Raw genomic sequence first — 15,326 nt, 5'->3', positions numbered from 1 at the left:
TAGTCTCTAACCATTCCTTCCGTCAAGTTATTCATCGCTGGATCTGTTGAGGGGGGAGTTCGATCCCCAACTCATGGTGTTTGTGTCGATTTCATCTCTAATAGCAGTCAATGCCTCTATCGGTGAAGTAACCGAGAGTGGAAAATTAGGGCACTGACTTCTAATCCACGGACAAACACGTGAAATTAATTTTTTTCTTTCTCCAAGTTCCAATTTAATTCAAATTACTAAAAGATCATTCCATTTCAAATATTTCAAATCGATCATGAGGTAAATTAAAGCAAAGAGATCCACAACATTATGTCAAACTTGCCAAATGGTGTCTGGTATGCCCAACCAATATACTACTTATAAACATGTCATTGGTCCCGATAGGCACATAGAGTGTCTATAGAGATATTCCACCGATCGCAATGGTAATACCAATAGCTTCTAGAAACTCTATAACTAAAGAGAATGTGTTCCAAAGTCTTCACTTCCACCTTGCAAAACATACATGGATGGTTTTCAATTCTCAAAATGATAAATTTGAGTAGCTCAACAGATCATTTCTCTAGTGTCCAAACTGCAACTTTCAACACAAAGTTAGAACATTTGATTTGTCAAAGACCCATACTCTTTTATTTCATGTGTAAGTTCCCCAAAGAGCTCATCTTCCTAGTTTAAGAGAATCCTTCTCCATCAAATTTCCCATCTACATTTTCCCTTTATCACATTTCTTTGGTGGGGGTATATTTTGAATATAGATAACACAATCTTTTAACACCCTAACTTGTTTGTGTCTTCCCACTTAACCCACACGTGCATGCAAACGCACATACATATTAAAATAATCAATTTATATTAATTTTTATTTATAATATTGTTTTAAAAAATAAAATAAAATAAAATAATTACTACTCGTACTCCTACTACATAAGAAATAAAATTAAAAAAACTTGTAACGTCATATTGACCGACAATTGTTTTAAAAGTATAGGTAGTGAGTATAAATGTACTCATAAATAATTTAATTTTGTTGACTTTTCGAAATGGCTTATAGAAATTAATATTATGGACGAAGTAAAATGCATAAGCCTATATTTAATTTTAATGCATACGTCAAATATTGACAAGATACATACTGCAGCTCAAGTACCCAAACCTGCAGAATGTGACAACCAAGCATCATTATTCAATACTATACAAATATTTATCATGTTTCCCTATATCTGTCCTCACTCACCTACAATTATTGGCCTGTCGTCAAATTAACTTATTTTCATGACAACTTAAATTGGGAAAATATTTTTTTTTCTAGATGTAACTCTCCGACTCCAATCATGAAGATATTACATCCATTTCACAATTTGTGGACTTCATTGCAGTTATCAAAGTACTAGTATTAGTATTATTTAATATTGAACTAGATAATCCAAAGTGGGATTATAAATACTCCATTTAATTTCAATTCATCAAAATTAGATATCCAATTAGTCAACTTGGATAGAGTTAGCAATATCACGAGATTCGGGAAATAAACTGATCTGTCTACGAAAGCAACTGCTGAACTATGATTGCAAATTATATAATTTGTTGATTTCAATTAAATGTTTATTTACTTAAGCATGATTACGCATATTATATTATTTTAGTATTGTCTTACTAATGTTAATCTGCCCAAACAAGCAACTAGACTAATATATTAGGTTTATTATTGGAGTAATAGCATATCTTCTTAGTTTACGAAACTAACTAATATGGTCACTAATTCGTTCATTTTTGGCCATTTTTATCATTGGTAAGAGAAAAGCAAATTTTATTTGCGAAGTACAATAATAATTGAGATATAACCAAACAAGGAAAAATAAAAGATATGTCACGTGAACCAAGCTTATAGACAGTATATCTTCTACATTAGAATCACGTCATCTTTTGTGACGGACTTCCACAAAAACCTTCTACTAAATGTCACTAGAACTTCCACTAGAACTTCTCATCCTACTGCACAATGTAGGACTTCCACTATAACTTTCACTAGGACCTTCCGCAATGAAATAAATTTGCAATTACTCAATTTACGGAATTAAAATGTCGACACGGAATGCGAGAAAATTCGAATACTTCATTAAAAAAAATTACATAATACTTAAACATAATTAAGTTAAAAATTACATAATCATAAAAAGTCGAGAAATACAACCCTCGGCTCTCACTCCTCCTCGTACGACCTTATTTATAGAGTTTTAAAAAAAAATTAAATTTTAACTAGGACGTCCGACTGACGCCACAATGGCGGACGTCCGGTCGGACATCGCGAGGATATCCTACGTCCTCATGGGACGTCTGTGTCCGACCTAAACCTTCACAATGGCGAACGTCCGGTCGGACTTCCGCGACGTCCGACCGGGACGTCCACCGGTGGAGATGCTCTCAGAAACCATATTCGAATTTCGATCCACATCAAAAGATATTTCATTAATTTTATTTTATTATTTATCTCAATATTTTATTTACTCATCATATAGTAAAAACATAAATGGAGTATATTAAATAATGTGTTTTAAACAAAAATAGAAAGAAAAAATCGAGTACAGCGTCCTCAATAATGTAGCTCAAACACTTATAAAGCATAACCAAAATTGAAATTCAATTTCACTCCAAAATCAAATTCCGAATTCCAAAAACCCTCAATTTTCCCCCAAATTCGGCCGATCTCTCTCTCTCGCGCAGAAATGCTGAATGCATCGCTCTCAGTGGCGCCGCTGTCGCCGTCAGCCGCGTCTCAGCGGGCGGCGATCCCCGGCAGCTACGGGTGGCCGGTGATCGGGCCGCTGGCGGACCGGCTGCAGTATTTCTGGCTGCAAGGACCGCAGAATTTCTTCGCGAAGAGGATCGAGAAGTACGAGAGCACGGTGTTCCGCACGAACGTGCCGCCGGCGTTCCCGTTCTTCGGCGGCGTGAATCCGAACGTGGTGGCGCTGCTCGACGTGAGGTCGTTCAGCCACCTCTTCGACGCGGAGCTCGTCGACAAATCGAACGTCCTCGTCGGCGATTTCATGCCGAGCGTCAATTACACCGGCGGAATCAGGGTTTGTGCTTATCTGGATACCGCAGAAACCAAGCATGGACAAGTACGTTCATCTCTCACTCACCCAATCTCACATAGAGATAAGCATTGAAATTGTTTAATTTTGAAACAAATATAAAAATTTATTTTAATGAAGAATGAGAGAATCTTAGATTTTTGCACATCTGTTACCAGTTTGATTAAATACATTGAAGTGCGATCCAATTATTTATATGGAGATAAAAGAGATGGTAGTAATTTAAGTGTTAAATTATTTAATTATCAAAAAAGTTATAAAGTTTAGTTAAATCATACTAGAAAAAATCATGAAATTTGAATTTGTTTGTAATTATTTATCAGCGAATAAATTGGTCGTCTACGTATAAATTGATGTTGTTTTTAACTAAATGATACTCCATTCGTTCCATATCCATAGTAATAGAGTCATTTTATCATTTTGGTACGTTCTTTAGTAATAGAGTCATTTCTTTTTTAAGAAAAAAAATCATGAAATTTGAATTTATTCGCAATTATTTATCAAGGAACAAATTGGTCGTCTATGTATAAATTGATGTTGTTTTTAACTGAATGATATCCATCCGTTCTATAGTAATAGAGTCATTTTACTATTTTGGTACGTTCTATAGTAATAGAGTCATTTTTTTTAGTAAAAGTCAACACATTTTTCCACACCTATTTTATTCTCTCTTCATCTCTCTACCTTTTTCATTTTCCACTTTACTCTCCTTTATCTTAACTCATCTAACACAATTTTTCTTAATCTACGTATCGAAAAGAAACGCCTCCATTACAAAACGGGAGGAAGTATCATTTTATGAATGAATAAATGACATTATTGGGCTCATTGGCTTTGACGCCCATATAATATTTTCCGGCTACCAAATTAAATATAGTTTTATAAATAAAAATTGCTATAAGATAATTGCAAATAAATCTGAATTTCATAATTTTTTTGATTAATTTTTAAAATTGCAGTAGAAAATAGAATTCGACCATATTTTATGATATTTCTACAATTACTCATTTTAAAATAAAATTATTACAATCATAATTAATATTTATAAATTTAAAACTTATAGGAAAATGAAATAGAAATAGAAATAGAAATATAATGAGACTCCAAAAAATGGGACAATATTATAGATCCCTAATGCTTTTCCGTTTATGTAGGTTCGCATCTCATAAATACTTTCTTGATATATCATCCCATTGTATAAACCAGATTAATTAGCATCATGTAGCAAAATGTATAGTACTAACTTAATTTTATACTCCTACTTAGTTTGTTATTTTAAATTATGTATACGTATCAAATTAAAATAACATTTATATTGAAGAGATCAGATATGAAACATGCATTTAAAATTTAAATAGTTTGACTTGTTTAATTTAATCAGAGTGGGTAATGTGGTCCAGAATCTGTGGATCTAAACCCTAGGAGTCTTTTCACTGAAAAAGACGAACACCACTTAATTATGATTAATAAAAATTATAACTATTCATGTTTCCTTTATTTATAACACATATCATTTCATATCTGTTGTACATCCTTTATTTTTTGGAATTCATTACCGACCGATAATTCAATAATTTAACATAGAAATTTAAATATTTCTCTCATGACTTTATTTCTATAATATGTACAAAATATTAAACTTGTTTTACCTTGCGTATTTATATCTGGATTAAATTCTTAGTAGTAGCTCTAGATTAGGAATTTTATGAGTCAAAACTTAACATAATTTTTATTGATCATTTCCACTTAATGCATGCAAATCATATCGACTGATTTGTACATGTGCATCTAGCTCATTGTGGTCCATACTTCAAAAAATGAATACTATTTTTGCTGTAATCTGAATTATCTTATCTTGTTATCTTACACAATACCCATGCTTTCATAACCACGAAATTTATTTCGGATGGACAACTATTTCTTAGGTGAGGAAGCATGAATTATTAGTTTGTTGCATTACTTATAAATTTTAACAATTGATATCACAATTAATAAAAATCGATAGTAGTTCGGAACTAGCATATTCCTTTTCTGAATGTGATCAAATGAAAACTCTAAATATTGTACAAGCTCAAAACTATGATATAGACCATTGAAAAATGTCAACAGATCACAAAAAAACATCAACAGAATAGTCAATGATTGATGTTGTGTTGACATTAAAATCTTAAAATTTTATACTGTATTGATATTGTATTGAAACTGTATTGAGACGATATTGAAGAGTTTTGAATTTGTATAATATATAAGTTTGCATTTTATTACTACTCTTCCTTTTCATTTTCCTTGTCTTAGTACCATTAACGAATGAATTATCAACGAATGATTAAATTAATTGCAGATCAAAGATTTTGCCAAAGACATCTTAAGACGAAGCTCGAGCACATGGGTTTCGTCTATGACCACCACCCTCGACGCGATGTGGGATTCCCTCGAATCCCAGCTCGCCGCCGCCGGAGACGGAGGCTCCGCCAGCTACATCTTCCCTCTCCAAGAATTCCTATTCTCCTTCCTCAGCCTCACCCTCCTCGGCGCCGACACGTCCGCCTTCCCGGAGATCAAGAAATCCGGCCACATAATGGTCGACAAATGGCTCGCCGTGCAACTCCTCCCCACGATAAGCATCAACGTTGTGCAACCCCTCGAGGAGATCTTCCTCCACTCGTTCTCCTACCCTTTCTGGCTCGTCAAATCCGACTACCAAAAGCTCGCGAGTTTCGTCGAGAACGGAGCCGGGGAAACGCTGGCGAGAGCGCAGACCGAGTTCAAGCTCACCAAGGAGGAAGCCATCCACAACCTCGTCTTCATGCTCGGGTTCAACGCGTTCGGAGGCTTCTCCCTCTTCTTCCTCTCGCTCCTCAGCAGCCTCAGCGAGCAGAAGCCGAGCGTGCAGGCGGAGCTGAGGAAGGAGGTGCGGGAGAAGCTCTCGAACAACGTCCTTAGCTTCGAGACGGTGAAGGAGATGGACCTGGTGAATTCGTTCGTGTACGAGACACTGCGTTTGAATCCACCTGTCCCACAGCAGTTCGGCCGAGCTCGAAAGAACTTCGACCTCAGCTCGCACACCACGGTGTACGAGATCAAGAAGGGCGAGCTGCTGTGTGGCTTCCAGCCACTAGTGATGAGGGATCCTAAAATATTTGAGAATCCAGAGGAATTTGTGTACAACAGATTCTCAAAGAAAAGAGGCGGAGACGAGTTACTCGAATACCTGTTCTGGTCGAACGGGCCGCAGATGGGAACTCCGGGCCCATCGGCCTCCAACAAGCAGTGTGCGGCCAAGGACGCCGTGCCTCAAACTGCTGCTGTGTTTCTTGCTTACCTGTTTCAGAGATATGATGAGATCTCCATTTCTTCTGGTTCTGTCACTGCTCTCAAAAAGGCAAAGTGACAGCGGCTACGCTGTATATGATGATGTATCGTCACACAGCACGACGTCTATATACGTCGACTTCTGTCAATGTATGAAAGAGACATGGCAAAATAATATGTTTACCTGTTCAAATCATGAATATAACACAAAAATTGAACTTCTAAACCTTAAAATAACACAATGATTAATATTCTCAATAACAGTACACAATAACTAAGCTCTGAAACATTTCTTGGATTTCTAAGATCAATCAATAATAGTAACAACAATAATGGTGACAATGTTACCTCTACATGAAGAAGATATTATATTTTTCAGACTTGAAAGAGCTGATGCTTGCTTTCAGCAAAAAACACCAGGTATACGGAGCTTGTGATGCCCTTCAAGCAGAGCATCATGCCCGTTTAACCGACTGGAAGAAACTATATATGACAATTTTTGGGTATTTCTTATAGACTGCGTGTGATAATACAGCTAGGACTGAGCCCTGCCGTTTCCTTCCTTCCAACCTTTTTGGCGTGCCCTTTGCTCCCACATTGCTGTCACCCGTTTCTGCGCTAATAAAGCTGCTTCAGCCTTTTCCCTTGCCTCTTCGCACGTCTCCATTCCAGAGTTGCACTTGTCGGCCTCTTTCTGGTACTGGGACGTCATCTTCTTCGCTTCAAGCAGTGCCATGTCAGCACGCTGCTGATTCTCCAGAGCTTCTGTTTCTCGCAGCTTTAACTCCTCCGAGAGTAGCTCTGCAAAATTCTTCTGTGTGTCCTCACTCACATCTGGATCGTGCTTCGCGCAATCTGCGAGACGTGAAGGGAAAGTAAAGGCAGCAGATAGTTTGAGAGCATCAATCATACGTGCTCGAAAACTAATTAAATTACACAGAAGGAATATAAAAGATGGACACTTAAGATAGTTAGCAGTTCAAATCTAAATTAGGTTCCTATTAGTTTTCCATTATTAATGTGACATGAATAAATGCAAAAATATTCTTCCACGGACAAAAGAATGGTCAATGTAAAATAGAAATTAATGATCCGAAAAACTGAATACTAATTAATAGGGAGTCGGGGACCACCTCAAAGTGTAGAACATAAATCAATGGGTACCGGCATCATAATTCCAAAATGTAATTAATGTGATGTAAAGATGATCTATAGACATACTCTATAGAGACAGTAAAAACAAGTAGGTAGCTGCTGAAAATACGCGTTATTTAATGTTTTCAGCTGCTTCCACATAAAAATTCAGGTCCAAAAATAGCACTCTGTGAATACACTGAGCTAAGGGTAAAAGGTTGAAAACACTCTAGCAAGAGAAAGTCGTGTAAGGACGTATCAAGAAAAATGAGAATATTATTTGTGAGGTTCATATCTTGATTCTTTACCAATCCGAACAACGAGAAAATCAAGATACCGGAACCAAAGGAACAGTAAACATGTTATTGTAAGGCAATTAAAACAAAGAATACAGTGGTTACCTGCAAAGGAAGCATTATGAAGTCCTGCAAGAGCCAAAGTAATGAGCAAAAGTTATTTTTAAGCAGAAAATAACACAAAATCCAAACAAGCATATAACAACAGATTCAAGTAAAGAAAGTGACACTTAGAAAATACACTATCTATGCCATATGACAAAATGACATAATAACACACATACGAGCCTTGCAACATACTCAAGTACGGAAAAAAAATATCAGCGACTATCATTTTACTGAGAGCCGCACAGCTCTAATATCAGCATTTCTAACACCTATTGTATTTTTCAGTGTTCTGGTGTGTCCACTGGTGTTCAATCAAGGACTCGGTCATCTCCTAAACGTACAGTCCTCACTACCTATTATAGACCTGGATCAGCATGATTAAGCCACTAAATAATCCAACAGAAACTTCCAGCCCAAGATTCTTACACGACAAATGGTCTATCAGCATTCAGCACGACAATAGGCCTAGATTCCTACATCCTATCAATTACATATTTAGGTAACAACAGCAATAGTCTTTCAAGGACCCAATCATTCAACATATACTCCAAGCTCATATCGTAGCAAACAGAGGCCGGCTCAACACAAATGAACATCAAGTCATCAAATCAGACAATGATTTTAGTTACAACACCCACAAAATGGCTCAATCCCAGATCACTATCAGTGGCTATCAGCTTACTGAGAGCTACATTGCTCTAATATAAATATTTATGACACCTATCGTATCTAATCTTCTCGAGTGTCTGACAGGAATTCAATTAAGAACTCAGCCATCTCCTAAATGTACAATCCTCCCATACTACACTAACCATTATAACCCTGAATCAGCACCATAGTATCTAAGCGATTAAGCCACTAAATGATGGTCTATCGGTACAACAACTACATAGTCAGGTGACAGAAGCCATAGTCTTTTAACGATCCGATCATCCAACCGAACCTTCGAGCTCACATCTTAGCAAACAGAAGCCATCTCCACTCCACACACATGAACATCAAGTCATCAAAATCACACAATGATCTCAATTACAACCCCCACAAAATGTCTCAATCCCAGATCAAGATTTCAGCCACTAATGGGCAAAATCCAACACTCCATAGCTGAAACAAGCTATCTAACATAGCCAAGTCCTCATCTTTATCAAAATCACACCAACATACAATCATCTAAACCCTAAAAATCCAACCAATTTCAACAAACCTAAACCAAAAAAGCTCGAGCAGCAATCAAACAATCACACATCAATCCACCCAAATTCGAGCTCCAATCCTAAGAAATCAGAACCTACACAACTCCAATTCACAATATCCACTTCAAACACAGAGATCGCGATAGATCTAGCACAAAAATCAACATACCTTGAGGAATCGAGAGAAGGGGCAAAGCATCACAATCGCAGTTACAAGAAGGGCAAGCAGCTGAAGCAGACGCCAATCCCTCCATCAAGTGCCAATACAGAGGCGGCCCCACTATATATGCTGCCAAGCAAATCGCCATTAAGCCGATAACTGCCTTCACAACCCCAGTTCTCACCGCCATTTTTCTCCTCCTCCTCTCCTCCTCCTCCGCTATATGTATATATGTATCTATCTCTGTAGATGTGATTCAGCAAAGCTACATGCGCGTCGAAATCAATCCAACTCCACTACGTGATGAGAGAGTGTGAACTGTTGAATCAGTGTGTTCAAATTCATCATTAATCGAATCCAATTCGGTGGGCACTGTTTATTACAGATCACTCCATCTAATTCCTTTAAATTAAGAAATTAGCCAAAAAGTTATTAAAATTGTAATTTGGCACATAGAGAGTATTTTGGACTTTGGAGTAGGGGTGGCAAAATGGGTAGCGGGTAATGGGTTATTCCCATTTCGACCCGATACCCGCCAGGTATTGGGTACCCGCTACCCGACGATAATGAGAAACGGAGCGGGATCGGGTAGTGTGTTTTAGAGTTTTGGGGTACGGGTATACCTGCTACCCGTGCGGATATACTCGTTAATCCCGATAATACCCGATATTATTAGTATTAGCTATATACAATCTTTTAATACTTTATAAAATCTAAAAGTTCTATCAGTTTTTTTAGAAATATTTTTATATTCCAACGCATATAAATTTTGAAAACTCACCAGAACTAAGCTATAGAGTGTCCCCTCACTTTTATTCTTAATCTATTCAAAGCTTACAATCAAAATTGATACAATAAATTTTGGTTTGCATTTAATTTTGAATTTGAAATTTGGAAATGTGCAAATTATGTATTAAAATATACAAATACGATGTGCATACATATTCTGATCATATTTTGATAATAGTGCGCCAACAATCTAAATATTCATTACTATTAAAAAAAATTCAAAGCATAAATATTAATTGGCTTCATGAACTCAACCTTTGGTTTGAAGAACTTTTTGCACGATTGAAGGGTCATACTCAGCATCCGGGCTTCGGATCGGGTACGGGTACTCGCAATGTCGGATACGGGATACCCGACACGGGTATCGGGTAATTCCGATATGTTGTGGGGCGGGTATTGGAGTAACAAATTTGGCTAAAATCGGGTATGGGTATCCGTGGTAACCCATTTCACCATCCCTATTTTGGAGTTGAGTCAATTGCTTGCCACTTGGCTAATTGGCTTAATGAAAAGGAGTATACTTAATGTTCAGGATTGCATTTATGAAAATAATATTTTTAATAAAATACAAATCTAAATCAGCAATAAAGTAGTTTGGTTTAATTAGAATATGATAAGAATTAACAACTTTGGAAAATATATGGTTTAATCATAGTAGTAGTATTGTGTAATGGATTGGACCACTTAGGAAAAAGCCACTAAATAAAAATGGGCTTGCCCTAGATCCTATAGACCTAATTACGATTCAATCAATTGGACCACATAAAAAGGGCACCAAATAAATTTGGAGAGCACTAAATTCTATAGATCTAATTAAGATTCAATCAAACCACATGATTTGATCATAGCTAGTTTAAAATCGTAGGTACCAAATAAAAAAAATGTATACTCCCTCTTCCCCAAATAAACATAATGTGCATCACGTGTTTTAGTAAAAGTGATTGAGCCTTTTTTTTTTATAATCAGGCTTAGATTTCTACGCTTTACTATGATTGGATCAGTGTGATAGATCCTCTTTAAACTCTCAACATTTTTTTTTCAGCTTGTTGAATCTTCAATGGTGAAATTGGATAAGAATGTGTCGTGAAGACAATGTCTTATTAATATTTGCGCACTCTTATGGACTGGCTTTGTTCGAATCAGTGTGAAGGTTCATTCGATGCTTATAGGCCATCTTCAACCATACACTAAAAATGAGTTTTGGTGTAGAAATCTTCTCCAACTATACGCCAAACTCAAACCCATTTTTAGTGTTTTTTTTAAAACAACACCATATTTGGTGTTACTGCAAAAATTTTGTGAGACAAAATCCAAAAAATGGTGTAAATCTTAAATTTGGTGTAAATGGTTGGAGTAAATTTATTTTTTGGTGTGACATATACTCAAAAATGGGTTTGAGTTTGGTGTAAATGATTGGAGATGGTCTTAGACGTATCATCTATAATCTGTTAAAAATAAACTCAAATAAAATTAGAATATGATCAAATGCAAACTTTATATATTGTACAAACTCCAAACTATGACCTGGACAGTTAGAAAATGTCTAACAGATGACAAAATAATAGCAACAAAAAATGTCAATACAATGTCAATGGTTGATTGAGTTGAAATTGTGTTGACATTTTTTTTTGATGTTATTTTATCATCTGTTGACATTTTTAACGGTTTTGTATAATATTTATAGTTTGCACCACCCAATAAAATTAAATCAAATGATCCTTATTAATTCATAACATTTCAAATCCATAACTGAAAGTCAGTTGAAAAACTTCCATCAATTTCATGGCGCCTTCATCTGCATTTTGAACTCTCAACACCAAAACATCAACAAAAAAAAATGGCCTCAACCGCTAAAAAGGAACCAAACGACACCGTTTCAAACACATTGCCGGAGACAGCACACTTTGATGATCAGCCGGAGATAACCTTATTCGAATCCCCCGCCAAAGCAGAAGCATCGGTCGAAATCGCAGAAACGAAACCAAATCTCATCGGTTTACGACAAAAACTAGCTTCTGCAAAAAGGATTCTCAGCCGTCGGTTGCCCAAGTCCTTCCACGGCGATCGGACCACAAGATTGTACCATGTTTGGCCCGGAAACAACGTACAACTCAATAATGCACACTGAATATCCCTAATTTTTTTTATAAAAAAATGTCATATTTTTAGTTTTAAAGATTAAATTGTGTTTGTTAACTTATGCTCAATGCAGGTGTTTTTCTGTGGCGGCCGCCTCGTCTGTGGCCCGGATCCGAGAGGACTGGTGCTTACGACAATGGCGATTGCTATGTCGAGTTGGAGTTTCGCTGCTTATGCTGCAAACGACGTCGTTTCATTCGCCTATTCTCCTAAGATTATAGGCTCTTTAATCTTGACCTTTATTGTAAGTATAATTTTTTTGCACTTTTTTATAAAATAAATTATGTGAGGTCAAATTAATTCGACATATTCATAAAATCGAATTGCTTTTTCTAAAGAAAGTGTTTGTGTAGGCTATTGTCAATTTGGGAATGGTTAGTGCGACCGATCCGGGGATTCTTTCCCGGAGCGATCAGACGCTAGTCGAAAGCGCGACCAAATTAGGAGATGAAGCGAGAGTTAAGTATTGTGGGATTTGCAATATATATGGACCACCACGAAGTCGGCATTGTGATGTTTGTGACAATTGTGTTGAGAAATTTGATCACCATTGCCCTTGGATAGGCCAATGTATTGGTTTGGTAAGTAAATCAATTAAAATCATTTTATTCTAATCTTGATATTTTATTTTCTTGAAATTATATACAGATTACATTATATTAGACTTGAATTGATCTAACAACACCTATGTGGACTATATAATTTCTTCGAAATTTGAGTAAGATATACTGATTGATGGCTTTAATTTGATTTTGTAGAGAAACTACAGACTCTACGTCATCTTTCTCTTCGTCGCATTAGCTCTCTTTGCATACATATTTGCATTCTCCTTCCAAACCATCCGACACAGAATGTCTCAAAACAACGTCGTTTTGATCGACTTATTGAGAAATTGCCCCGAGACTTTGGCGTTGGCGTCATTCACGTTTGCCGCTACTTTGTTACTTGGTCTCCTTACCAGCTACAATTTGTACCTTGTTGCATCAAATCAAGTAACTAATAGTACTAACAACTCATTAAAATCAAGTTTTAATTTTTGAAATTCTTATAAATCACATGTTTTTAATTTCTAATTTTTTTTTATACAGACAGCGTATGAGAATTTTCATCAGTATTATGCGTCGTCCCAAAATCCATATGATAAAGGATTTCTGAGTAATTTTATGGAAGTATTGTTTTGGTCAATGCCACCTCCTAAGGTTGACTTCCGAGGAGAGGTAAATATTTATGATCAAGTTTGATGATAGAATTAATATATATGGAGTATGTTTATAATAAAATTGAAAATTTGCTTCCTATATGTAATTTTTTTGTGTCGATGAATTTGAATTATTTAGCATTTTATTATATATTATTATTCGATTTAGCTAACTCTCTGGTAGTAGTTGTTATCTTGTCCCCATAGCATTCAATTTTATGGGAAAACTAAATAAACCATAGTATTTATTATGGGCCATAATGTGATGCGCATTGAGCCACAATGTGACTTCCCATAATTTTCAATATAAAGGAAATTCGATTCATTTGTTAATAATTTACTAAAATATTTAATTTCTCAAAAAAGTTACTAGGTATTTTTCCTAATTATTATATATGTCACTGAAGTCAAATATATCTCTATAAAATAATTAAAAATGGGTAAAATGCAAAGAGATTTTAGCACTAAATAAATTGTTAATTTTTATTTTTTTATTTACTCATTTCAATTCGTAGCATTGAAATTGATTTTATTTATCCCAAATATAGTTTCCATGATATTGTAATGTCCATGAAAGTTCCCACCAGTTAAGTTGTACTTTTATGTTATCTTTCTCGACATTTTTTAAGTTATCTCCTTCATTGGGGAAGTAACCGAGTAAATTGAATATGTACTTATTTTATGATCGAGTGTTTTTATTCGAAATGAGGAATTACTCCCTGAATAATAAATTAAATTAAAAAAAAAATCACTCAAGTCTTAATAAAAGAGCTGACTTTTAGAATAGTTTTGATTTAACCACTAGTATTATTTTTCTATGAACAATTACATGATTGGCTGACTAAAACAAGTATACCAAAAATGAAATTATGTTTTAAATAATTTTTATTTGGTTGTATGTGTCACCATCTTTGCTGCTGCATCACATGATCTTAGGTCAATGGTCCACAAAAATTGGTGATCTAAACTACCATACTTTAATCACATGATTCTTGATAATTTGATCAATAGTTGTTGATACCACCGACATGAATTCATGGTATAGATCTAAGTTTGTGATCCATTATATAGCACTAGTAAATAAAGGACCCTATATGCCCAATCTCTTGTGGTACTAAATCATTTTGATGTTATGTACACTGTTACATATATTGATTTTGTTTTTTCTATTTTATGTTAGGTATGGATAATAAATATTGCATCAAGATTTTCTTTTTTAAGAGATCATTTTTAAGGTATTGACAAAATTAATTTCTTTTAAACATTACCAATTAATAAAAAATTAAGTAGAGGTACAAGATGTGAGAATATCAATTAATGTTTTGTTTAGATTTTAAATAATTAATCATTTTCAAAACGAGTGTTATATAGTATGTCTTATCAAGGCAAATAGGACTATAGGAGTAGTACTCAAGAAATAGTTTATTTTTTATACAAAATGAAATAACACTATAGTACTCCTACAAGAGTAGTGTAAAACATAATAATAAAAAATAACAAAACTCTGTCTAAAAAACAGTTGATGAATAAACAATTCAGAATAATTAAACAATCATAAACAAGTTTTAAGACCGGCTTGATTAAATTTAGATATATGCAGGAACAAATTAATTGGTCCCAAAATTGTACCAACAAAACAGAAATATCTTTTTTTTATCTAATTTACACTTTCTACAAACCCTTGAATTGAAGGTTGGATAAAGGTGGAAAGAATCATGTGAAATTCTGGCTCAATAAAGTGTGAGCATTTGTTCAACTCCCTTTTTCTTTTCAACTAAGTTGGAAGATTGTTGAAAAAGCTTTGGTGTTCATTGTGAATAAAGGAAGGTTTTCCCAATATAAATTTCTTATGAGATGGCTATTGAATTATCATGTAATTAATTTTGTTATAAGAGGAAGGATAAGACTCAT

General features: G+C 35.1%; 3 protein-coding genes across 3 annotated transcripts; 2 read left to right on the top strand and 1 right to left on the bottom strand.

The window, feature by feature from the left end:
* The first annotated feature begins 2,597 nt into the window (after positions 1 to 2,597).
* On the top strand, positions 2,598 to 6,591 carry LOC125188436 (fatty acid hydroperoxide lyase, chloroplastic-like). Its single transcript, XM_048085285.2, has 2 exons — positions 2,598 to 3,113; positions 5,428 to 6,591. Exons 1-2 carry the CDS (start codon positions 2,715 to 2,717, stop codon positions 6,475 to 6,477), a joined length of 1,449 nt encoding a protein of 482 aa, XP_047941242.2. The 5' UTR covers positions 2,598 to 2,714; the 3' UTR covers positions 6,478 to 6,591.
* Positions 6,592 to 6,673: 82 nt separating this feature from the next.
* On the bottom strand, positions 6,674 to 9,603 carry LOC125188437 (uncharacterized). The gene is made up of 3 exons (XM_048085286.2): positions 9,299 to 9,603; positions 7,934 to 7,957; positions 6,674 to 7,253 (listed from the first exon to the last, which is right to left on the bottom strand). The coding sequence occupies exons 1-3, from the start codon at positions 9,477 to 9,479 to the stop codon at positions 6,934 to 6,936; spliced, it is 525 nt and encodes a 174-aa protein (XP_047941243.2). The 5' UTR covers positions 9,480 to 9,603; the 3' UTR covers positions 6,674 to 6,933.
* Positions 9,604 to 11,837: 2,234 nt separating this feature from the next.
* LOC125186340 (putative protein S-acyltransferase 1) lies at positions 11,838 to 13,629 on the top strand. Its single transcript, XM_048082690.2, has 5 exons — positions 11,838 to 12,182; positions 12,291 to 12,461; positions 12,571 to 12,798; positions 12,976 to 13,209; positions 13,306 to 13,629. The coding sequence occupies exons 1-5, from the start codon at positions 11,916 to 11,918 to the stop codon at positions 13,456 to 13,458; spliced, it is 1,053 nt and encodes a 350-aa protein (XP_047938647.1). The 5' UTR covers positions 11,838 to 11,915; the 3' UTR covers positions 13,459 to 13,629.
* Positions 13,630 to 15,326: the final 1,697 nt, after the last annotated feature.

This window comes from Salvia hispanica, chromosome 5 (genome assembly GCF_029641045.1).
Source record: "Salvia hispanica isolate PSC_SH4W2 chromosome 5, Shi_PSC_v1, whole genome shotgun sequence".
NCBI lineage: Eukaryota > Viridiplantae > Streptophyta > Magnoliopsida > Lamiales > Lamiaceae > Salvia > Salvia hispanica.
This window is presented reverse-complemented; position numbering and strand designations above follow the sequence as displayed.